Source organism: Hylaeus volcanicus, chromosome 3 (genome assembly GCF_026283585.1).
Source record: "Hylaeus volcanicus isolate JK05 chromosome 3, UHH_iyHylVolc1.0_haploid, whole genome shotgun sequence".
Lineage (NCBI taxonomy): Eukaryota > Metazoa > Arthropoda > Insecta > Hymenoptera > Colletidae > Hylaeus > Hylaeus volcanicus.
This window is the reverse complement of record NC_071978.1, coordinates 20,947,776-20,974,012: the sequence shown is the minus strand read 5'-3', so window position 1 is coordinate 20,974,012 and position 26,237 is coordinate 20,947,776. Positions and strand designations below refer to the sequence as shown.

The 26,237-nt window shown below is 40.6% G+C and overlaps 3 protein-coding genes across 4 annotated transcripts; 1 reads left to right on the top strand and 2 right to left on the bottom strand.

The window, feature by feature from the left end:
* Positions 1–425: 425 nt before the first annotated feature.
* Positions 426–1,728, bottom strand: LOC128873611 (GS homeobox 1-like). The gene is made up of 2 exons (XM_054117306.1): positions 1,467–1,728; positions 426–1,186 (listed from the first exon to the last, which is right to left on the bottom strand). Exons 1-2 carry the CDS (start codon positions 1,726–1,728, stop codon positions 426–428), a joined length of 1,023 nt encoding a protein of 340 aa, XP_053973281.1.
* Positions 1,729–19,927: 18,199 nt separating this feature from the next.
* On the bottom strand, positions 19,928–22,203 carry LOC128873225 (mitochondrial ribonuclease P catalytic subunit-like). 2 transcript variants are annotated; one of them, XM_054116631.1, is made up of 5 exons: positions 21,856–22,202; positions 21,035–21,740; positions 20,705–20,948; positions 20,402–20,526; positions 19,928–20,328 (listed from the first exon to the last, which is right to left on the bottom strand). In XM_054116631.1, the coding sequence occupies exons 2-5, from the start codon at positions 21,652–21,654 to the stop codon at positions 19,962–19,964; spliced, it is 1,356 nt and encodes a 451-aa protein (XP_053972606.1). In that variant the 5' UTR covers positions 21,655–21,740; positions 21,856–22,202; the 3' UTR covers positions 19,928–19,961. The 2 variants fall into 2 exon arrangements, with proteins under 2 accessions (XP_053972606.1, XP_053972605.1); XM_054116630.1 differs by having other exon boundaries at positions 21,035–22,203.
* Positions 22,204–23,585: 1,382 nt separating this feature from the next.
* On the top strand, positions 23,586–26,227 carry LOC128873569 (uncharacterized). Its single transcript, XM_054117216.1, has 2 exons — positions 23,586–24,748; positions 25,997–26,227. Exons 1-2 carry the CDS (start codon positions 24,340–24,342, stop codon positions 26,089–26,091), a joined length of 504 nt encoding a protein of 167 aa, XP_053973191.1. The 5' UTR covers positions 23,586–24,339; the 3' UTR covers positions 26,092–26,227.
* Positions 26,228–26,237: the final 10 nt, after the last annotated feature.

Genomic DNA, 26,237 nt, shown 5'->3' with positions numbered 1-26,237 from the left:
TAATATCTTGTGGGAGCTATTTGGTATGGACAGGGTACAGCTATAGTTTCAAATGATCCGCTTTATTCTTAAAATAAAATGAAAAATAATGTGAAAAAAGCTTCCTCCGTTCTCCAAAATGGTACAAGTATATTTACAATATTCACAGGCCTCTCAGAGTATTTACATATGGTCGATGCACGATCGAACGAATTTTGTTTCGGTCGTTGCAAAATATTACTTCATTCTAGAGATTCTACTCTAGATTCTAGTCGAAATCCTTATCGGAAGTAATTCAGACGCACTATTTTACGATTAACGAATCAAAATAGTCGTTCATTCGTCACTTGACACTTTCATCTTGACAAGAATATACCTCCAATCTAAATGATCTAAATAGAAAAGCATAGAACGCAATCCAGATTGTTCTCCCCGCTGCGTTCTACCTACGAATTGACGATTCTTTCCACAGTGTGCTTGGTGCATTCCATGCTCCTGAAGACCGGACTGACGCCGCCCTCCTGAATCGCGTTCCGATAAGCGTACGTCTCTTCCACCCGTCTCCTTTTGTCGTCCATCGGATCTCGAAGATCGCCATTGGCCCTTTTCGAGGCTCTGGACAAATTGCGCGCATCCTTCTCATAGCCAGGCCGATCAGGCATCGGGCTGACCCTGGATCGATTCAATTCCTCCTCCGTGTTCCGTCGAAACTGCGAATTTTCCGCCTGATACGCCATCGACTTCTCGAAACGATCGAACATCGGGTTCGAGGGTTCCTCTTGGCCAGCTTCCGCAGGATTTTCGAGCACCTCCGTCTTTTCTTTCCTCAGCGACCTCCCAGCGTCCTCCTCCTCGCATTTTCTGCTCGAATCCTCCGCGCAGCCCTCCTTCTTCTTCCCGCAAGTCCTCAGACAACAACACTTGGGACTCTGGCCGGAGGGCAGATCCTCCTTCTTGTACTTCACCCTGCGGTTCTGGAACCAGATCTTCACCTGCTTCTCGGATAATCTCAGGTTCGTCGCTATCTCGATCCGCCTGAGTCGCGACAGGTACATGTTCGACGAGAATTCTCGCTCCAGCTCCAACAGCTGGGTGCTCGTGAACGCTGTGCGGATCCTCTTGGAGCTGCTGGTCATGGAAACCGGCGACTTTGGCGGCGGTGTTGGGGTGCTGTTGCGCGACGGCGACTCGCTCGGCGCTGAGATATCTGGAGAGAAAAGAACACACATGGTTATTATTTAATTTTAGGTTAAAGCTTGTGATATTTATGACTGTTTTAATAGTTAGCTATTTAATTTAGTCAACGTTCTTCGATAGAGGGTACGAATATTTATGAGATTGACTGTATTTCTATGGAAGCAAGTAGAAGTGATCTGCTATCGAATAACACAACCCCAAACAAGTTCCTACGAAATGAAAGACCGTCTAACGAAGCACCTTCTCGTAGTAACGAGTAGAAAATAGTTACCAAATTCTGCGATGGTTACCTGACAGTCTGCTGGCGGAGGTGTTCAAGGGCGACGGAGGGCTCTGTCCAAGTAGAGGCAAGCTCCCCAAAGCCGGAGGGCTGATAGGAACCGGGACAGGCATGGCGGGCGGCCTTGGGACAGGCCTGATGGGTTGATAACCCAATCCGAGATTGAAGAAGTTGAACATATAGCTAGGCAATTGGTTCCCGTAGTAGGGCAACGGGTACGCAGGTGGCGTGTTGTTGCCAATCAAGGAGTCCACGAGGAAGCTGCGCGACATGTCGCTGCGATTGATCTTCTCGTGCGGTTTGGCTACAAGTTTGCAGTCCTCGAGCGCGCACTGGTTTGAGGGGAACACTAAACAATCCCGTGGGCACTGAAACTCCGTCGTGCGTGGAATCCCATCGATTCACTTGGATTTCACCTCGCAGCGCGGTCGACTGTCACAGAATCTCTAAACTTTCCCGTAGCGTCTCACGGGACTTGGTTCTCCCTAGATCGCTATGAAACGAACAGACTCGCGAGCTCTCCGCAGCACGATGGTACACCGTGCTCTGAACTCTGCAGGATCCACGACAAAATATATATATAGTGGATGCTAACTCCACCCAGGGGTTGGTTTTCTTCTGGGGCGCTTTTGTGTGGGGCCCCGCCCTTTTTCGAAGGTGCCCCCTTTCAGTACACCCTAGCGGAACCGGGGGTCCAAGCGGCTCGCTTCCCCTGGGATCGACATCGAGTAGGGAATTTTCTCGCAACGCTAATTCGACGGGTGGCTAATACGTCTGGAAACTTTATACCGAGCCGCGCCCTCTGACCAGCTCTCCACTATTACTGCCCGACCCCTGCGAGAGAGCGCGCTCATTATTTTTCAGGGGTAGTTCCCCGCGATGATTTCCAAGTATGACTTTAAATCGACGGAAATGACCTCCGGATTCGGGGACGAGGGACGTCGCGAGGATGTCGTCCGATGTTTGCTCGTGTTTGTTTGCTGCTTGTCCATGATGTAGCGTTTTTAGAGTCCTCTTTGATGGCTTTCGTTAAACAGCAAAGCCAGGAAAGGAATATCAGGGCCGTTGATACTATCGGACGAGATGTTGAGAAAAATATTGTATTCTTTTATTCCAACTATTATTTCACATTCTTATATAATTCTCATAGTTAGTTCTTTCGCATCTTGAATGTGCTTCTCAGATTTGGAATCCGCTACGTCATACTAAAATGATTGAGAGTGTTCAATACAAATTCTTAAGGTACGTCTTTTACAAGATTGATAGATGGGTATAGCATGTCGCCACTATGACAACGTCCTGTGTACTACGCAAATGCTCACTCTTAAGCAGCACCGAACTGTAGCCGACCTCATACACATTTTTAACATTTTTACCCGTAAAATTGAATGTCTTAAGATATTAGATTTATTAAAATTGAATATTCCAAGAAGGCTACTGTGAAATAATAATATTTTCTAGACTGATCCATAACGTACCTCAATAGGTAAGCAAAACTACATTACGGGAATACATGCGACGGCTAACAACCTTAATATGTCTGTTAATATTTTTCATGAATCAACTTCGGCATTCAAAAATTCAGTCATAGCAATTTCGCGTGTGCCGAACATGGTACATAATGATATGCTGTGCTTGTCTCCATTTTTCTAATTTCTTTTATTATTTTTCTTTTTTTTTTGTTATTTTATTCGATATCAAAGACATATGGCTCAAATGAACTTTCGAACATGTATCGTCAATCTATTCATGAAATATCAACACCCACAATCTTTTTCCTCTATTCATTTTACCATTCCACTCCTAACGATCCTTTCAATCCTACAATAAAAATCCTACCATTAATATCCTCGCATTGCTTTCGTTCTAAACCACCAATCGTCCCTCTGACTTATTACTTTCCCATCGCCTATTACTTATAAAAGTTTTTGCACAAATTCGACTAGTTCTTGCTCTTCGCGAATCATTTAGAGCTTCGAGCGCCGATTTCAGGAGGAGCGTTTTTGTCGTCGACGATTATCGCCTAGATTTCTGCGGAACGTGCTGAAGAATCTGTGCGGGTAATCAAGATAAGCCGGTAAGAGGAGACGCCGTTGATACAGGTATCCCTAACGGTTAAAGAAAGTGCCGTTAATAATCTTCAGAGGGACGCGAAATTAGACGGGTTTTTTTTCAGAACAGTTTTCTGCTGATCCGGCGGATTCTCTTTGAATATAAATTAAGTGGGAATTCGCGCACTTTCCGCGTAACCTCGAGGTTTCGTGGGTCACTTTCATAAATAAATTCTCCCTGGTGCGCTGTGAACGACTCGGCAGGCTAACCTGAAAGAAAATTTCGAGCAACGCAGTTTCTCTCCGTGGGGAAATATTTTTAACCGACTACGAAAAGAAGGAGATTACTCAAATCGACATGTATATACATTTTTTTTTTTTAATGTACACTGTGGTTGAAAAGCACAGAGTGGACGATGGGACTTTTGTAAAATTTATTTTGTTCTTTTTAATTAGATAGACCAAGTGTCCCTGAGTAAAGATTTACTTTAGTATTAATTTCAAGGAGATACTTTTTTCTTTACAAAAATAAGCGAATCATAATAAAGAAATATACCTTCTTACTGTTTCTAAAGTTTGCGCAGAAAAACTGTGTACACCAACAGCGTTTTCATGAAGCGCATTGAAGTCGTTTGAGAGGTAATTTCGTTTTCCTCTTGCATCGATATTCAACAGCTCAGGAGATCCAAATTGAATCTCGAGACTACCTGAGGCGCGGTAGCTCTTTTCTTTCCTTTCCATCCGACAATTTGCATTCGTGGAGGATCCTCTGTAGCCTAGACAGCTATCGTGCCCCTCCTAACGAAATTTTAAAGCGCGAGTCTCTCAAATCGGAAAACAGAAATCGAATCATTCGACGACGGGGGTGAATAATTGCTTAGGCATTATTCCTCTTTCCTTCCTAAATTCAAAATTCATTTTTGTGCAAAATAATAGTGGCCCATAGGAAAGCAATTGAAAAAAGCGATGGAAGATGTAAGAGAAGGAGTAGAAAAATAGTGAGAAAGAAGAAAGAGAAAGGCAATGAGAATGAAGCAGATGAAAGAGTAGAGTAGCTGTTGGTGTACATAGTTTTCCTGCACAAACTTTAGAAACAGTAAGAAGGTATATTTCCTTATTATGATTCGCTTGTTTTTGTAAAGAGAAAAATATCTCCTTGAAATTAATACTAAAGTAAATCTTTATTCAAGGACACTTGGTCTATCTAATTAAAAAGAACAAAATAAATTGTACAAAAGTCCCATCGTCGAAGAGATAGAGTAACCGTAACCTAAGATAACCTAAGATTCTAGATTATAAGATTACTAGATAAGGAAAAGGGGATATAATGTAAGGGAAGGGGACAAATGTAAAAACCCATAAAGATATACATGGCAATAAAATAAAAGTCTAAACTAGTGGCCCACATTGCTACCCAAATTTGTCATTTACAAACCTCAAAATATTTACACAGTTTCCCTCCTAATTTTCTCATCTACGCTTCTATGCCTCTCCAAATAAGAAAATAAAATAGGTGTCCTATATTCCTCCCCTACCCAATCAATTAATGAAGTTCAGCTTCGTTTGACGTTCAAAGATTCGTTGCTAAACATTCCCCTCGACGTTTATGCTTAGTTAGGGACCATCGGCCAAATATTGACTCGCAGTCGGCTTATTTAACGAAACCCAGCAAACGCCGCAGAAGTTTTCAGCGTGTTCGACCACCGACACGATCTCGCGCAAATTGCACGGTTCCGAGTGATTCCGCTCTTTCGCAACCGAGAATTCGAACGATCTCGGTTATGAGAACTCTTAAAACACGCAGGAGCGTCGAGCAGGGGGACTGCTTTTCAATCGTCGCCAACGGGAGAGACACATATTCTCCAACTCATTGTCGAACTATCCCTTGGTCGCATACTTTCGAAACTATGCTCTCCTATATTAAATATCTGTCAAAGACACGCAGCTCGTGGGACAGCGGAGATTGTCGAGGCTTTTACGCGTGTCTCGCGAGTGAGTATAGAAAACAAACTAATGGGACGCAAGTTATACTGAAACATAGTTATACAGAATCTGGCATCGAGATCCAGAGATTTGTATGTACTGCACGTACCATGTGACACAGTCATGATCTAAGAACCTCAACAGTATAGATAAACAGGAATTACGGTAAACCTTGCAAGAACCAGTGACTACAAGAATGGAATTGCCAACGCACTTGGAAACTGGAGGATCAGAAATTAAAGAAAAAAGAAACCTACTTGCGTCCAGTCAATGGGAAACATTATTAGACACCTGAAACATACACCCACTGCAAAGAATGATTGAACCTATGACCTCCTGTTTGATAATGCTTGATTAACCCCTGCGAGGAGCTTACTACTTCTACTCAAATTTTACCTAGATACTTCCACTTTTGCGCCAGTGGGCAAAACGTAGAAGGAGCCATGCGACGACAGTGTTTTGGCAGGAAACGGTTTTACCCAGCGCCCAATTGCGGTCTAAATGCGCCTGAACGCGGGTGCAAGTTGCAACAGAGTCTAATTTCTTGATTATTCGTAGGCGCTTTATCGAGCGTGTCGTAAACGGTGCCCACGGTGTTCATAAAGCGGAAAATTAATATTTAACGTGAAACGTCCATTCGTAGTGGCCGGTATCGCTATCGCCCATGGTTTCCACTTCGTCATTCGTGTTACATTTACGTGCGAATGGACTCCGGCCCCATTCGCACCTGCTCCACGCTCGAAAACAGTTACGGACTCGTACGAATTGTCCCGTTCTACGCCCACGGTTGCATTCACTTCCGTGTCATAAATGGAGCTAGCCTCGGGTGATATATAGTTCCTTCGTGAACTTTTAATTAATAATGGCCATACGATGACGGTTCTATATTTAAGCTCGGCGAAAGGATTCCTGTTTTAGTATAAAGAGGGAAATCCACGGGCCATAGTCTTCTTCGTTGCTGGGTAAAATAGCGAAGTAATTGCTTTATTTTTCTTTGCTCTTGTATTAGAAATGTTTGACAGGTTCAACTCGTTTTGTAATTCATTCGAGAGAAATATAATCCAGTCCAGTATGAAATTCTATTTTTCTCTGAGTCGATTCAAGTTCGAATCAAATCCAGAAGCAAAATGATACATTCTTCTCAAACCTAATATAAAATTTATTTAAAGAATGTACGTACTCTTCAGGTACATCCTCCTATATCTTCATGCATTTACACTCCTCGAAAATGCATGTATATTACATATATCTGAGGTTCACTCACCATGCGAGCACTTGTTTCGTAGAAGTACGAGCAGAGTCGCGCATTAAGCACCCTGTCGGAGCACGCGTAAGATCAGAGAAAACACAGCCGTGATTTGAAACCCCTAATAACGCGACTAATCCCATTACAATGTTACCAAGGCAGCCCGAGGAGGAGCGTGGCCAGACCCCCGTATTAAAAATCGGGGTAACGTTATCTCACGAGCCGCTCGTGAATAATACAATGCGCATCTCTCTCTCTTTCGGCATATGTTTGACGTATCTGGCCGATTCGAAGGGTTGCCGCACCCTCGAGGGGTTGGAACAGCGCCACCCCTTCGTAAGAGCGTAGAATGCAGCCAACACACTTACGTCGCTCCACGAACGTTCACGTGCGTTGTTACCATCTCCAGTGATTACGACCAAGGATATTTTAATTTCACGCACAATCCCTCCTCGAACCACCCCATTGGCTGGCCTTTTTATCCGGGGCGTGTCGAACAGAAAGTTCGAGGACGACCGTACGTGTATGCCGACGAAGGGAAACGCGCGCCACACGTTTCGCTGTCTCCAAAAAGTGGCAACGATTCAGGCGAAACTATGGTTATTAATGGAAATGTTTGAAATTGTGTCGACGCCATTTTTATCTCAGTCTTTGATATGCCTTCTCTCATTTTTCTCCTTCGTATTTTTTTGAATGATTACTTTCTTCATAACGTTGCCTGCATCCTCCATTCATTTCTCCTCTAAAAGAACCAACGATCGATCTCATAAATTGAAAACACGTGACCATCTCTCGCTATGCTCTAACCAAGCAGTGTCTCGTTGTAATTGGATATTTATCTAAAATTATGCGAGCTGGAAATTAACAGGTGCTCCTCGTCGATATCAACGACTGCGAGGTTTAAGTTTCAAAGCACACAAACGTGAACGCCCAGAGGCGAGCGACGAGCCAAATATTTGACGGCGCCGACGTTCCGTTCGCGAAAGTTGAAAACAAACCTTAAACAAGATTCGAAGCGGTTATAACAAATCATAGGACGGCCGTATCGACGCAACAGGAACTCCTACTCGCGATTTAACCCCATCGAGCATAATTTTCTGCGTTCCCACGGTTTCCCTTTTAAACTTTCGAAACTCCAGTCGCAAGTTCCTCCACGACTCGTTACGTATATTTCGCAATGGCGCGAGTCTGCCGGGACAAGTGATTCCGATAAAATTTCAGACCATATAATTAAATACGACACGGACCGGAGGGATGTCGAGATTCCTTCCCTTCGACGTCAAAATAGCTTTCGTTTTGACTTCTTCAACTCCGTGCGAGCAGCGAAACTCCGTGACCGACGATATCGTTTTATTCTAGACAAGTTTCCGTCGCGGGTCTTCCTCCCTGGATCGTCGAACCGAAAATTTACTTACCGCGACTTTAGGACGCGTGATCCGCGGAGAAAAGTCACGCGCGATAGGGTAGATGTCTCAGTTATTTGTTGCACGTTATTATCGTGGCGAATTCCCTATCTAGGGGGCATGAAAATTCAATAATTCGTTGTCGCCATTATTTCTTGAAACTTATAGGCGTCTAAGAGACGTGACGTGGACGGTGCGCTTAAAAATGAAATATTAACAGTCAGGATTAGAAAAGCAGACTACAAAAAATCGATGCCAAATGGAAGGAAAAATGAAGACAACGAGATAAATCTTACTCGGAAGACCAAGGATCTTTGCGCATCTATCGCAATCACCCTTTCTTACTCCAGACAAAAATAAAATTGTTAACCGACCTGCGTTTGTTTCCTGAATACATCCGTATCCTCGAAGATGGGCGCGATAAAGCGTGACGAATAATGACGCAGGCGGACAATAAACCCCCTGCGATTCCACGAAGAACGCAACCATAATCGTGTTCGACGAGGCTTCGATGCATTCGTTGAAACGGGCACGGCAAGGACCAGAAGAGAACGTCGATGGAGCTCGTTCCGCGTAGATCGATCCCGTGAATCAATCGGGTTTCCCCGATTGCTACGCTGAAAGGAGAGTTGCAAGATCGATGTCGTCCTCGGTAAACTTACTCCTTTCTATCCCATTATTCGGCTGGTTTCGTTCTCTTGGCTCCGCGCTCGATCTCGAGGCAACGAACCGAAATTAGCTCGCCTCATTTCACCCGGGCAGAAAAGTGCATTCTTACGGGCAGAATGCAACGGTCCCAAAGGAGCATCCCATTCAGGCCAGACACAACCCACGCTATTGGTCATCTATAAAAGGGCCTCGCCAAGGATGAAGGAGAAAAAAAAAGAGCCGGGGAAAAGGGAACGAAAGAAAGAAACGGTGGTGGTGCCTGGGCCAAATAATCATGGGAATGGCAAATACGATTTCGGATCTCCGCTGTCGCTGCCACATGGACCAAATAATTCGACCATAGTCGAGAGAGCGAACTTTCGCCAAAACCCTTTATTCCCGATTCACCCCGTTCATTGTCGTGCGATGGCGGAACGATGTATCTCTGCCCATCGCTGGCAACAATTTTCTCCTTCGTTCTCTTTTTTACAGCGTCGGAATCCTGACCCGAGACGATCGCGAAAGGATTTAAGCCATTGATCCTACTAGATGGTTCGTCGATAGTGATTCGACGAAGTCGGGGGTTTCCAAACTTTTCCGGAGATCCACCTTGAAATTGTGATACGTATGCTTGGAGAATTGTTGGATTGGGATTAGATCATTTCTTGACCCCCTTTTTCTTTTGTTCTACAAAAAGTTGCATGGAATCTTCTGCAAGAATTTTTAGATTACCTCGTTTCGATCAGAAGTTATTTGCCTTTGATGCTAGGAGTATTATTTGGAGTCCACAATGTGATGTTTCCTGTCCTCCTTCCTTCCTCCCAACTATCCTATCTCAGAACCCATCCAAAACGATCGCTTCCAATCTCCACGCATTTTCTATCACAGAAACCTGACTTTGCTTCCAAAAATATTTATCTTCTCTTAACAATTTTCTGCTTTCCCCCATTCCGTGTTACTCGAAGGAGCAACGATATCCCGAATGCTCCAATCAGAGGAAACATGTATAATGTTCTATTTACAGAGGGAGGAACACACCTAGGCCCAGCGCGTTTCGTAGCCATCGAGTTAATATTCACCGAATCACGCGCAGAGGAATTGTCTTTTCAACGTCTACCGAGTAAAGAGGCTTATGCGACCGCGGCGGCAGTTTGCTATTCGCATGAACGTCGAACACATTCGCAGGTCCAAAGCGCGTTATATATTATAATTAGCGATCGAGTTAACTCTCGTCGAACTCGAGAGTCCGGAACTCGATAATCCAGCTTATAGGACACGATCGAATGGGAGCTTCTGCTTCCGAGGAGGAGGGCTCAATGGCCCAGCTCGGATGTATTTCACAGACGTACCATTCCTTGCCTGGAAGTTTCTTCCTGGCCATTAGAAAGTTGGGAAAGGAACGGAGCCAGGGTTAGTCGATTTCGACTGGGTTGATAAATGGTTCATGGTGATCTTGTGGCGAGGTTAAGATTGACAACTGTACTTGTTTAAAAGGAGGGTTATTTTCTTAGGGTGGTAGGTGTTGTTACGTCTCAGTTATCAAAGCTAAAGACGACTTTCTATTTAAAGACATTTGTAAAACAATATGATAACATGTTCGAAGCAAACGATCAGAATGAATGAGCTGCTTCCTCTAAAGTATCTAAATCTTTTAAACGGGTGAATTCCCGAAGTTTAAATTGTATATTTTTATATCTCTTCCACACTCTTCGTAACATCCTCCAAATTTCATATCAATTGGCCACCGGTGCCTTTCGAAACAATATCCAAAATTAATCCTTAAAGGAGTCTCCTATTCAAGTGCAAAAATGCAAACGGTATCGAATGATATCCTCCAGTACAGCGAGGAATATAGAACGCATAATTTACACCGTATTTCCCGAAGTGGCGTAAATGGCCCACTTTAGGCAGCTCAGCCTATTTGCGACAAAGCAGGGAAGGGTTGGGCGCTGTTAATAAATTTAGCGGATTAGCTCTCGCGAGGGCGAAGCACCAAAAGCTATGAATGTAGGGCTGAATCCAGCGCGGGCCTGCATCGTTGACCTTTTTGTCGGCGGCCAGCGCATTGTTTCGCGCCGCATTGTCGGCAACAATGACCGTTCCCGAATCGCGATGATCATCGTAGCGTAGGTTATTCGATAATTTCGCTGGGTTACGCGTCCTCTTTCTACCCGACGTCTGCTCCATCCACTGAAATGCGCGTTTCTTGGTCTTGGTACAGTGTTTTGACACGCGCCATGGAGCCTTCACGAATAACGCAGTCAGATTCGGATTTGTCGAACGGTTCACGGATACCTCACGGTTTGCCGAGCACGGTGAATCGGGCACGATCTTCTTGTTCGCTTCGTCCGTAATTTCTCAACGGGCCGGTGAGAGTATCATGAGACGTAATGATCGGCCCGTCAGAGGTTAAGAGACTCCGCAGTACCTTTTAGCTCGCGGATAAAGGAGCAGCTAAGCGCATTTTACCCTCCAGCCCGTGACTGAGGGGGCGAAAAATTCACGAGAGGATCTCCTCGCGCGTACGTGCATACAACCGAATGATTTCATTAGGCTTTGCGTATTTTTTCCTTCGACAAATGACGTTTTATCGCGGCACGTCAGCTTTAGCTATGCAATTATAGAATTTTTAATCTTTCTCATTCGGATAATCTATTTTGTAGGACTCTAAATGAAAAATAAGTCGACCCCTTTACTTACACGACCAATCCCGTAACCTACGTTTCGTGTTCTCATTTGACTCCTTATTGTTGGGTATGGCGCGGGATACTACAATCTTTGCTTCCGCTGATTCGAGTGTTTCACATATTCTTGGTGTAATTCACTTGTCTGTTTTTTGTTTCTTCTTGTATGTAAATGAAACCTTCAATTGTTTTGTATAAAACTGGGAGCTAGCAGAGTGATTAGGTTGAAACTATTTCGATGAGTCGCGATCAGAATCAACGGCACGAAAGCTGATCCATCGGAAGCGAATCGCAAATGAAGAAGAGCGATGGCAAAGTTCGCAGAACAATACAAGATTTAGAGCGGCATCCGTGAAGGAAAGGGCTCGTATTTTATTCAACGTATCGCGACCCGACCTGGAAGTTCGCCATTTGCCCCATCCCTTAAGTAACAACGCGAAAAATGAACTTTCGATGACAAGGCGATACGAGAACTATTCTTCCTCGATGCTTCGTCCCTTCAACGTCTACCATTTTATAGATTCATCGGGGTGCTCGGGGAAAGGGTGATCCCGATGATCTTCCCTCGCTCTTCCCGATCGTTGCTGCATCCTATTTAGAAGACTCGATGCGATGCTATAGGAACCAAAAAGTAACCGAGTATATGTGATGCTTTCCTTTTAAAGAAAATTAAAATTACTGAGACAAATGGCTACTTTCAATATTTTATCGAGGATCTCATTCGTCGTACTCGAATTAAAAAGGAAAACAAAATGTATCTAAAAGGAATTGAAAGTGATAGTTCAAGAGTTTCAAAGCTTTCGAGCTTTGAAGCCTCTCAGATCCAAGGACCAGTGTAACAGTGTTATCCTTTCTCCAGACTTAACCCACCTGGACCACGATGATTATAAGAACTACCCTTCGACTATTCTTATCACTAACCTCCGACACTGTTAAGAATGTTTCCTCTTTCGTCACTTCCAGCTAAAATAAAAAGAGGTAATCGTCGTCTCAAGCTTGGTTCCTTTTACCGAACAATTGGAGTGAAAGGGGCAAAGACCTTGGAGGGTCAATCCGTTCCAGGGCGTTTCCATGAAACTTCGTTCGTTGACTCTCGGTATGGACACAATAAACGATAGATTGCGTTCTAACTTCGTTTCGATTCGTGCCGCGGGAGCCCGCTTCCGATCACGTGCCGTATAATAAACGCGTGCCGGGATAATCATTCCTGAAGACACCTCCTGATGAACGCTACCGTTCACCCGCTAACGGGCGCATTGTCGTGTCGCGTCAATCCCATGATTAATCCCATTATCGTGGCCGAGCGCGAGCTCGTGCCGCGAGAGGAACGCAATAAAGGCCCCCGCCATATTCGCGTCTTTTCGAACCGAAACGTGCCTCGAAACGCGAAATCGTCGACTGAATGACCGCTGTCATCATACACAGAAACGAAATTAACGCCTGTACTGATATAGATCAATTATTATTAACGGAGACGAGGGGAGACTGGGGGTAGGATGTTACAAAATATCCTTTTCTTCTCGGGTTTTATTTTTGGTTGAGTATAGATTGTAATATTTGCAGGAAAACGATGTTTGGTACATTTCAAAGCTTCGCCACTCTTAGCTTTCAGGGAAAGAGTAACCTGCTAAACTTTGAAAGAAACGTGAATTTATAGTGCGTTAGTTTCGTATCTCCAAGGGAACCATAAACACAACCTGTCGAAGCGTCTTTACCAAGATGCTCAGAGTGTAATAATGATTCCTCGAGGTTCCATTCGAATCTGTGCGTGAAACAGTGGGTGTAGAGCGTCTCTTGCATGGAAACAATTGTTCTCCTCGACACTGGACCGTCCTGGAGCCAGCCAGGTGCTCATGGCTCGCGTTCGCCCATGGATTCCTCCCCCTCGACGCTGCCAAGCTAGGGAGACGGCCGACACGAGTCCATAAAATCCCATAAACATCCCCAGGAATCTACCCGACGCGGTTGGTAAATCGTGCCACTGAATGGAATAAAATATCGCTTTTTGCGGCAATTTTACGGCAATTTTCCGATCGGATGAAACCGTTCCTCTGTGCAGCCAACGCGGCGCCAGGTGTCGGGAAGAATCTCCGTCCTTTACCCTCCCGTTTCACCCTCGTTCACGGAAGACGTTGATATTTTTTGGTTTGTTTGTTCGTTCTCCCTCTAACCAACGCCTCCAGCCACTCGACGTCAACAATCGATGTTGAACAGACTTCGCTGTGGCTTTCACAAAAACAGGTACGACGACAATCGCGGAAACGCGTGACCTAATCGAACGACCAATGGCCCGTAATCGCATTCATCGGGAAAGCCGAGGACGTTTTTGATCGTCGGGGTTCATACGAATGCGCATCGAGCAACTCTGTGAGTCACGACAACAAATCTCCCGTCATAATGAATATTTGTTATTTACGAGGCAGGATTTATTCAGAATTTTAGGATGTTAGTGAAAATATGATTGTAGTGTGTTTGGAATTCGTTGTTGAACTCGCTTTTGGTCGTGGAAGAAACTTTATATGTTTATGTGTATATATAAATTTATATATAAATATAAATAGGCTTGCTTTGATTATACCATACGCAATTATATGTTTATATATGACTTAATAAATATGTAAATATCAAAACCTATTATGTGAACCTGTGCATTCTGTTCAGGGATATATTTTGATAATTGTCAGTGTCCATATGTTTATGTGTAAATATAAGTGATTATGTGTAAATATAAATAGGCTTGCTTTGATTATACCATACGCAATTATATATTTATATATGATTCAATAAATATGTAAATACCTAAACCTATTATGTGAACCTGTACATTCTGTTCAGGAATATATTTTGATAATTGTCAGTGTCCAGATAGGGAAGAGCCCACTGTATTGCAGAAGTATTGAAAAAATACAATGAAAATGATAAAAAATGGAGCTGGGATTAGCAAATGCGTGGGAAACGGATTTATTGCGCGGATAACGAGACACCTCGTGCATCAAGAATAACGGCAGAAATACTTGACAAAATTGAAATATGAAATTCACCCGTATCACTCCATTCCTCTCGTATTTCGCTAACTGATTTTCATTTCATTCGAGACTAGAACTATTTTTTTCGCGAAACAACTCGTCAAATAGCTCCCCGCCCAGGGAGCCCTCGATTTTCATTAAACTGCAACAATAAAACCTTTTGATCGTCGAGCAAATGGAGCAAATATCGCGTGGAAATTATTCTCGTTTAAATATAGGAAGAATCGTTCACCTTTGGAATTCTATTACAGAGAATTTCGCAAAAATCTGTCCGATAAACGCATCGCGATTTTGGAATGTTTCTCAATCGAACAATCTAACTTTGTTAAACTAAGAGCGTCGTAATTTTTCGAAAAATTCAATCCTTTGTAAAGGGGTTTGGTATTGCACAGAATTTAATATCGTCGCTCGTCCATGTTTCCGATAGTTTGACGATCGAGAATTGCACGCGTCCCTTTTGATTAAACGGTGTTGCCTTTTATGATGTGAACATTTTATTAATACGCGTAGTGGTCTAATAAAGTTAAACATTGATACTGTTTTTTTTATTTTGTTTATCGTGATTTGGATAATTTATGAAGCATTCGATTTTTTTTTAAACAAAAATGATGACAACAACAGAGGAGAACATTTGTGAGTCTTAGATTAATTAAGAGCCTAACAAACATAATGCTAATTAACATTGAATCCTTCGCTTGTTATAGAAACTACAATTGCAATTTCATACACACTTTTCGTTTTCAAATAAAATAAAGCTAGACTCGTAACACAATAGGAATCGCTTCTCCGTGAAACTAATTTATTTGACTTTAATTCCAGAACCCACTGACCCGGAACTACTCGAAGAGGGTATCAGTGCTCGACAACTCGTTCTCTATCTAAAGAAGCATACTTGTTTAACGCTCAGGGATCACTCGGTTGGAATTTTAGTCGGTAGATCGTTCTGGGACGTCGCTAAACCATCGTGCGATTTATTGGACCAATTTTACCCCCCTTTCTCCAACTGCTAGATACGTCGCTAAGAAACAGGAGCAAATCGCTAACAAAAAGTCGGTGGAGGATTTTCCGTTTCTGAAACATAGACGGAAATTTAATTTCACTCCATTACTGGCTCCGATCGGGGGATGGGAGGATGCAATCCACCGACGGGAGCTCGATTTTCCCCCGTGGACGAGAACGTTGTGAAAAACGTTTTGCTCGCTGTTCCACTGGTCAGAGGTGACGGAAAATCGTGAAGCTTGTCTGCTCTACATTTCCGTGAATCCACACAAATAAAAAAACGTACGTGGCTCGATTAAAAGGGATTGAGTCGTACAATTCAAAGAGGAGTCCAAAGAGGAGTCCTTATTTAGAAATTAATTTCAAGGAAACGAATGGGAGTCCTGACTTTTTCTTTTATATGTTGTTTATGCGTACCTTGAAGTGCAAGAAAATATTTGTTTAGTCGCGTATATGTGTGTGCTAAAAATGGCGTGAATGCTGTTGGCAAGGACCATTTTTCGAAAGACTTGCTGTCTTTGCAGTGTGTTAAGCTTTGATAACGAAGATGTTTACATTGATTTTTGTTCATTTTAAAACATTCATCCCCGAAGAAGTTAATTTTCTTTCATTTAGCCTACCACTGATGAAAACAGGAAGCTCTCGGAGTGCGTCGGCTACTTAACGTCTCTCCCTGGTGCCGTTAACGCGGATCGAATCGCTTGTAACGTTGACAGTGCTCGAGCCCCTTTTACCAACGCAAACTCGAATGACAGAGAGACACCGTTTCAGCGAAAGCATCTCGATATTGTGTTCGAGTGTTGAGTCGAGTGTCGGCAGGGATCGTCTTTAGTTATGGCGCGTTAGTAACGCAATGCTTGCATCGCGATAAATTATATGTGTCCCGCTGCAGAGAGAATGGTCCCCGGCTGTAAAGCGTCTAGGATCGATTCAATTCATTCTCACGATCCACGGTGCAAACGAATCACAAAATTTTCAAACAGAAGTTAATAGTTAACGGAATTTATTTGAGGAGAGCAAAATTGGCTGGGGTTGATTTGGGAAGAGAGAAACAAAAACAAATTAAACTTAATCGACAGTTTCAAACTTTCCTCGACGAGGCATCGTTTTATTATACTAATTGGTTGGGTTTAAGAAAATGGGGTAAATCGAGCTGATTTTTTTATCATATACAGGGTGAGTCTTATAACGTGACGACCTCAAATAAATCGTAAGGTATTTGTTGTACGACAAAATGTTTCAAACAAAAGTTGCATGGTATCTAGGATGACATACAGTGCTGTAATCTGTTTTTCATTACCTTACTTTTTTATTGAGATATTAAGGTTACCTTCAGTTTTTTAAATGGAATGTCTAATATTTTTTTTCGAATTCGCATAAATCATCAAATTTTGTGTAAAAAAGTATTACATGAAGTGGGACTTCAAATGAAAAACATTTAAAGAAACATTTTGTCATACAACGAATACCTTACAAGTTATTTGAGGTCGTCGCGTTATAAGACTCACCCTATATAGTCCTTGACCTGGCGATTACAATGGTGGTCATCTTGACCCTTAACTTTTCCCTCCTCCCAGGGGTCAAAAACTGAAATGGTTCAAAAAGTGATTTTTTCACCGATCTTGGTGAGTACGTCATTTCCAACTTTGTTTTTTACGCGGAGGAACATCGTAGCACCAAGCCCGAAATCTACTGTCTGAGTAGGTTTGGGATAGTTTTTGGTTGGGGCGGGAATATCGAATACCGTTAATGTACATGCTGTGTACGCGCTTTTCTGACAGTAGAGCAGTTCACCGCAGTGAATTCATCCCATGGTGCTTTGACAAACCCCTGTGTCGGGTCAAAAACTGATGTTCGTCAACGGAAAAAAAAAGTTGTAAATGATCGATTCATCGAGATCGGAGGGCGGGAGTTAAGGGTCAAGATGGCCACCATTGTAATCGCCAGGTCAAGGGCTACCTACGATAAAAAAAATTAGTCCGATCGAAGGGTACCCCATTTTCTTAAACTTAACCCACTAATTTTCTTTTACATATATAATAAGGAACATGTTGAAATAGTTAGAAAAAATAGATATTCGAAGAGGAGGGGAACTGGTCCTGCAACTGCTCCTCCTCTATTTCAAGGACTATTTAAAATTCTGCATTGCATATTCATATTCTATTAATCGTTTAACTACTGCAACGATTTTCAAAGTGTTTATGACGTTCCTAATTCAACTTTCGGCGTATAGGCGAAGCGTTTGGAAAGTCGTTGTGAATACAGTCGATAAATCCGTAAAACCGAGCCTAAAATAACAGGTCCGGTGAAAAGAGTCGCGAAATATTGGGTTTTTTGACCGAGAATCAAAGGTGCATCGAATCGAGTGCACTCCGCGTGAAATATTGGCGTCACATCGCACGGCGACTTAAACGGTCTTCGTTGACGGAATTGTCCGCAAAAAATATCACCGCTAGTTCGTTTAATCGAAACTTTGATTTTGGTCGAACGAAAAGAAATCATGCGAAACCGTTAACCGTATATCTCCTGGCTTTGTGACAGGCGTCACTGCGTTTTCCATATTCGTCCACTTTTCCGACGAACGTCGTTACTCGTATAAAGGATTTTCGGAAAGGGGCTTTACCATTTTGGTTTTTAGCGTTTGAAACTTGTTCCGCGAAGTATCGACGGCAACAGAATCGGCGTGAACGGTTACGCTGCCGTTGAGTATTTGATTCGTCGGATAATGACGCGAGACAACTTGCTGTTATTAATTGAAAACTAATATCTGACGAGCTTTTAATTAAGAACTTATAATTAAGACTTTCGATAGGAACAACGCAAAGAAATACGTATCGATTATTTTCAACGGTATTATCTTTCAGCCAAAGACTCCGTCATCAGCTGAACGGTTCCAAAGCAAACGCTCACGAGAGAAATTAATTATCAAAGGGCTAACGATTTGCTATGCTCTCGAATTTATTACACGAGGGAAAAGTATCCGAGGATACAATTGCGCGACTTCGGTAAATTCTTGGATTCGCGCTTTCTTTTTTCGCGTTATTAAAAACTTAGTAAAACTATTTTCTTTAACTAAAGTTTAAACTAAAAGTTGAGTCGCGATGTGATAAACCTCTGATACGATAAAAATGGCAATGTCGCGTAAGAGTCATAGGTCCGTTTAGGATTAACATACATATACCAATCGTTAACGTAAAAGAGATACAATATCGTCCGCAACATGTAAGCATTTATTTTGAAAACCGATCACGAACATTTCGAGAAAGACATCTCCGTGAATGATGCGATTGCCTTCGCAGACATATGCCACAGTTTCCGTGTGTAAGCACATGCACCAATCACGATACGTTGAAGTTGATTCTATTGGCAATCTGGTCGCGGCAAAGGCACACGTATTACCGCCATCCGCCTTATTTGTTCAGGCTGCGGTTCTCCTTTCAATTCTCTGCCGTGCAGGATATAATCCTGCGATATATGAGTCTCGTTTGTAACTTGTAATCTCGGTTAAAACGTTCGACATAATTCAGAATTAGGCCTGCTCCGTTTCGATAAGGGTGTACCCTCTGATGTCGTTGCGTTGGACATCCGCAAGAAAATACCCGAGAATAAACGACTAGAGTTAAACGGAGGCTTTCGATATCAACCTTAACGACTAACGAAGAGAGAGTTAGAGAATGGAAGAACAAAGTTCGGTGGGCCTTTGATGTAATAAGCATTTACTTGCTTCCACACGCCTCGACTTCCTCCGCGTTGTATCGCGCATCCATTGGAAAGAAAAACAACTCTTTTAATAAAAGAAATATGTCGTCAATTCCCACGTACTATTGCTACAGAGAACGAACTATTACTTTCAGTTCGTCGGGTATTCCAGGTTTCGTTATAACATTGGAAATGTACGCCAACTCTGCACGCGACGTACCCCTGAAGGATTTGTCCGATCCCAGCCCTCTCCCCACGAATCAATTATCATTTCATTCCGAGAAAATTACCGATAATTTCAACGCCTGTCAGATTAAAGATCGATGTTTCCAAAAAAGCGCAAAAATGTTGGTGAGTTGACATAAGCGGCTTAGCGACGTGTGCTACTGGGCAGCTGTCCCGCCGATCTATCGAAAACCCATCTCTATATATATAGATATTGTTCATAGCGCGAGCATTAATCCCGTAAATACCGAAATTATCCGGGAAGGGCTCTCTACCGAAAGGCAGGAAAGGGCGTAAAAGCACGGTAACGTGTAATCATTCACTCAGGTAGGGACCGTGCTCGAGTACAAGGGGCCATTCTGCAAAGCAGAGAAGTATGCGAAGCATCGTTGAACCGTTTGCGAGTTTATTCATAATTCGAATCCTTTTGTAAAGAATCGAATTAAACACATTTGTTTTACTCGAAAGCTTCTTAACTAAATTTGGTGTAGGTTTATTTATAACATATTCTTTCCTTTTTTCAATAACATCATAGTTTTTATTATCTATTAATATGTTGTGGACACATGTTCAAACAAACCCAACTGTCATAATCTACATTATCCGCTCGTCCTATGTCACCTTCGAAATGATGAAATGGTATATGCCAACAAGTATTATTCTTTTGAACTCCAGCATTTATGTAGGAACTATTACTACCTATAGCATTGCGCGTCAAATTCATTTCTTGTATACTAAAGTTTTTGGTACAGACGTATTGATGCGTGTATTGCCACCTCTTGAAAAGAGCACGTAACTTATTATCTTCAAGAAGATACTTATATTGACGTAAAAAATCATCAGATATAACTTTTGTATGACTTCCACTTGATAATGCAGCATACAACAAAAATGGATCGTCGTGTGATCTAAAATATAGGAACGATAGAATTATATCTGAATGTATCCAGTAATTGACATATGCATCATTTTAATACATACGAATTGGTTACAAGAAAAATAATTGCTTTTGATTGCAACTTTTTCATATCTCTTCCCGCATGCTTTCTGGCAATAATAAGCACCTTCTGATTTTGTTCTTTAAAATATGTAACAATATTTACTAACTGAAAAGTATTCAAATTATTCATAGAAATACTTAAATAGTTATTTTTAAATTATGTATATATATTGTTTCACATTATATCACTTATAAAAATAATAATTATTTAAAACTTAATACCAAACGTATCATTAGTTCTTAAAGATGCTTTAAAATAGATCATGAAGTATAGAATTTCTCACCGGCTTGATATTGTATTTCTGATGCCACTTATTCGAATATAATATATTCAATCCATCGACAACTATATCATATGGTTTTGTTTTGTCAATAAATCGCATAAAATTTTGTAATTCCTTTGGATCGGTTACCTGATACTGTTTCTCAACAAACACTTTTTGAAGTAATTTTTTAGACAAATATTTAAACTCCTCTTCCGATAAAGGTAATACAGATAGTTTTTGTTTACATACAGAACATGTTGAGCTAAAAGCACAATACAAAGAGAAAAATTAGTACGAATGAAATTTTTAAAAATATATATTTAAAAATATTTATGAATATGTTTTTACCTTTGGATAACTGCATTTTTTCCAGACCAACCAACACTGTTACAAGCATCTATCAAATCCTTTATAGTATCTAAATGTGGAATAATACCGTACATCACCCAGAGTTTGAATAATTTCTCAATGTTTTCATTAAATGTTTTCTTCTCTTTTAGACAATACTGTATGTATGTATCATATACATATTTCAAAGGCCCTGCTGACACTTTGTAAGTATGAACTAAGTATTCTTCTGCTAATTCTATGTTGGAATTTTTAATGAAATAATCAATTAGTGCACTGTAGCCTTCTCTAAGAAATTGAGAGTCATATTGTTGAAAACGTTTTATAATTTCAATAGCTTCTTTCCATTCGCCAATTTTACATAAACCTATAATACAAGACTCAGCTGTGTCATTATCCAATATTGGAAATTTATCTATCATAGCTTTATACACATTTAGAATGTGTTTTTTCTCTGATTCGTTAATCGAATAGTCCTTTTTACCATACAATCTCAAATATTTGCTATCCAATATTACAGAAGGTTTATGATCGCTATGCTCCAGAAATTTATAATAATTTATTCCTATATCAACCAAGTCTTCATCACAGCAACATTTCATGACTGCTGTGTCCACCATCTGTGGATTACACGCTCCTAATTTGATTATAGTATTCCTCAGCTCTTCCCACGTTTCTTTTGGTACATCAGATCTCGCTAATACATCTTTACGTGGTTTTATTTGAGATGTAATAAGACCATGTAATGAAAGAATTCGTCTATTATAAAGACTCTGTTTATTTGAAGGTATCTGTGCAGTATTTGTAGAAAAGAATCGTACTTGACGAAGGTATAAATGTGTAATTATCTTGAAGAACGACATCTCGAGTATTTTAATGATCGCTTAAAATAATCTCGTATAAGGTTTTTACAAATTTATCACGTTTAGACATGCACCATATGCACCAGTTACTTTCTAACCTATAAATATGTTTTGAAATTAAAATGTAACTCTACCAAACTTCTTTACAAAGGTTTAAAAATTAATTCGTTTCTTTTTCTGTTTATCAAACAGATGTTAAAAGGAATAATTTCTATCGATTACAAAACATTTTAATTTTGCATTAAATATTCAACCATTCTCGCTCGATTCATGGACACGGAATTAGTATCACCATCTAGCGGTCAACAGGCCGAACTAATTTTTCAATGATATTTTTTCTGACACTTATTAACCACCTAATATCTCATTTTCCTTATAATTAACTTATAATAAAATTAAATACTAAGTATATGAATCAATAAAATGGTTAGCGCATCTGTGATTATGTCAAATTTATTTGTTTTAGAAATATTTAACTTAATCCTGGTCTTAGTACCAGTAACGCCATCGGTGGCGAGACGCTCAAGTGTGTAGTGAAAAAAGTTCTCACAGTTTTTGTAAGATGGCGCCACTGATGTCTTTAATAAATTATTCTTTATTTTTCATAAATACATAGTTAATGCGACTCCTTGCTTTCTAATACTACAATATATTAGTTAATGAGTTCAATTTATAATTTGTATGAATAATTTTTTACTGCAGCAATAATTATCGACCCTTTTAGATAGTGGCGCCATCGGTGGGAAAATGCCCAAGTTTGTAGGAAAAAAAGTTTCCACCATTTTTGTAAGATGGCACCCCCGATATCTTATAATCAATTTCTTTTTATTCTTTATAAATGCATAATTAATACGACTCCTTGCTTTATAACACTACAGTATATTAGTTAGTATGTCAAATTTATCATTTTTACGAATAGTTATTTAATGTAGCAATAATTATCGACCTTTTATTTTGTAACGCCATCTAACAGCAATAGAGGGAACTATTTTTTTACTACAAACTTGGGTGTCTCGCCACCGATGGCGTTACTGGTACTAAGACCAGTATTAAATTAAATATTTTTAAAACGAATAAATTTGACATAATCACAGATGCGCTAACCATCTTATTGTTTCATATACTTAGTATTTAATTTTATTATAAGTTAATTATGAGGTAAATGAAATAATAAAAACATATCATTGAAAAATTAATTCGGCCTGTTCACCACTAGTTGGTGATACTATTTTATTTCCGTGTCCATGAATCAAGCGAGTATTTTTATAAATTGTTTTGTAATCGATAGAAATTATTCCTTTTAACATCTGTTTGATGAACAAAAAATGACAGTGGTGATTAAGGACATGTGTGTACATTCGTTTCCGCTTATTAACATTTGTATGAAGAGACCTCGAGTTCGTTGTAACGATTTCAAAATCGCATTTACAGTAGAATCATCCTTCGAAAATACTTTTAAATGCTTGAGTCAGATGCTAACAAAAAAGCAATAAATTTCTGTGGGTGAGTCAATTGTTAGAAATAAGAATTGGTGGGGATTTAAAGAAACGAATTAAATCGAGCGATGATTGCCGAATGTTGTCGATTCGAAGTTCAAGTCTATTCGGTTTACAACCCGAACTTGTAATTCCAGATCGAGGATGCGGTCATAGAAAATTTCGCTCTCCACATACATACGTATGTATGCAATTCGCGTGTATGTCAGCTCGACCTTCGTACAGCTCAAGGAATCGAGAAATAAAACAAACGTGAATCTTTCCTTCTCGCTCTCGACACAAATGAGGATCTGTGTTGCTGGTAAGTAAACAGAATATGAACTTGGCTGGCGGTTATTTACTCTTGTAGAAATACAATTAGGCTGAATATGTAAACATTTAACTGCCAAGTTAAAACTGATAAGATTACAGGTAGAAATACTGTTGTGAGAAAGCCGATACTTAATGTTCAAGAAAGCCAATGCTAGGTGTTGGAAACACCTAACGAAAACGATAGAACTACTCGAGTATCTGAACTGCAGTTACAAAAATACATATAAACGACAGTTGTCCAAGATCACATTTCGTTAACCGATAATTCGGATTTCAACAGTGTTGAAGGCGGGAAAAGGCTAACGTTCGTTTTCTTTCTCGTTTCCCCGAAGCTGTCCGAAATGGCGAGTGACTACACGTACACGCGGCGCGGGTGTGAATATGTATACAGAGGGGGAAATTCTCCATTGCATGCGTCCTCAAACTGGCAACTATACCCGAACGTTGCCGATTCACTGCTCGAGGGTATTCGGTTTAACGAACTACCATTCGTCGTTCGTCTCGTGAAGTGTTGACTTCGTCTCCGTTCTGTGGTGCTTTCTGTTTTCTTTTTTCTTCGCGTGATTAAACGTTATATATTTTCATACGTTCCCCAATCTAGTATCGATAGTCATTCACAATAGAAAGATTAAGCATGGCGGTAACAAGTGGTGCTATGTATAATCCGCGTAACGTCGTTCCATCGTTCATGTCGTCGAATACATATTACGGTTACGTGCCGCCTTATAGAAAAGAAAATCAACTAAACGGTGCACTCGAGCACGCGGAAGTTACCGAAACGTCGATGTTTGATCGCTGTTCTTACGATACAGCTATGGAAACCGACGATGACGGTTGCGATTATTCTGTAGCATCTCGCTATTTGAATAACGCTTCCGTAATTCTAGCGGCGCCAACACAGAGTCGATTGAAAACAAACGACCAGCAACAACACCGTGAACAACAGGCGGCCCACGGCGACGCGGATACGCTTCAACGCAGGAACCGGAAGCGGTGCAACGGCGATCTCAGCCCCACCGCCGAGCTGAAAAAATTTCGTGAAGGTAGGAGAGAATTCGCAATTTCACTCATTCGAATACTTTCTGTGCGAAGGAAAAAGGGAGACGTCTTAGATCTCTATTTCCGTGGAGGTTACACAGAACCACGACCTCATCAGTTCATATTTGTACGTGATTCAAATAATCTTGTTAGAGGTCGTTGTTTCCTTCCTGCCCCCCTCTACTTTTTAGCGGGAGAATTTTTAAGCGCGTGAAAACATTTATTGTAACAGAAATATATAAAATGTTGAACAATCTGGCAAAAATAGTCATCAAAAAATAATCTATCTTCAACTTTTTTTGATATAATTTTGCGTGGTTAATTTATAAATGAGAATTTTTCTTACCGAAAACCAAGTTTGATCAGTAAACGTTAACCGAAACAGTCAATAACGCATGCAATATGGTTATCGTCCGACTATTCTTAGTCGATGGAATGCATAAAATATTTTCGTTTATTTCTTAAATTTAATATTTGAAATTTTTATTGAAGCGAAAATACATATGTAACGGTACCAAACCTGCAAATCTGAACTATATTACAAATCCTTCTCAGCCTTCTAATCTAAATCTATGTTATTTCGTTCCTCATTAAATCTTTTTCGTCCTTTCTCAGCTTCGATTCTAAACTATTCTTCTTTGATGACTTGATCTTTCTTAAAAATATCCAGAATGCTCTACAAAGAACTCGAAGGTTAGGTGGCACGACTTTCTCATATTTATAAATGCAGTTATTTAATTAAAAGTCAAAATGTTCACGTGAGTAAATTCGGGACACGATATTAACAGGAAAATGTTGAAAAGAAAAGAAAATCATTTTTTGTTGCTGATTATATTTATCATTTTCCGAAAGGATCGATAAATTATTATACAAGAACATGAGTAAATGATGGTGTTACAATTTAATATCATTTTGACATTGTGTTTACTTCACTAATTGATAATAAAATGTATGAACTTCCGACCTTCCCTCTTGCGGGGACAAGATTGTATATTTACATGTGACCACAGAGATTTTCATCCGATCCTGGCATTAAATTTATTTTGAAGCTTAATGCATCCTGTCATCTTCTGTACCATGGCTAATGGTATATGCAATGGAAAGCACAGGTGCTAATATTTTTTCATAAACTAATGACACTTAGTAAGTTTGGTCTTTTTTTGATGGTAAGGACATAATTTGCTGACAAAATGGAAGACATAATAGGATATATCCAACTAAATTAGTCGATAATTCAATGGGTTTTCTTTCAGAGGCAGTGGTAACTACCATGCACACTGTGGTACAGGAAATACAAAGGACTATGGATTGGCCAAGGTGTCATATGAGTCAAAACTACTGCATTTGAATACAATTGACAAAAAATGCCTAGAACAATCCACGATTGTAAACAAGGGCTGCTGTTGGGCAGCAGGTAACCATAATCTATTAAATAATTCAGCTTGTAACCATTTATTGTCAAGCAATGGGTTTAAATCGATTGAAAGCAATGCA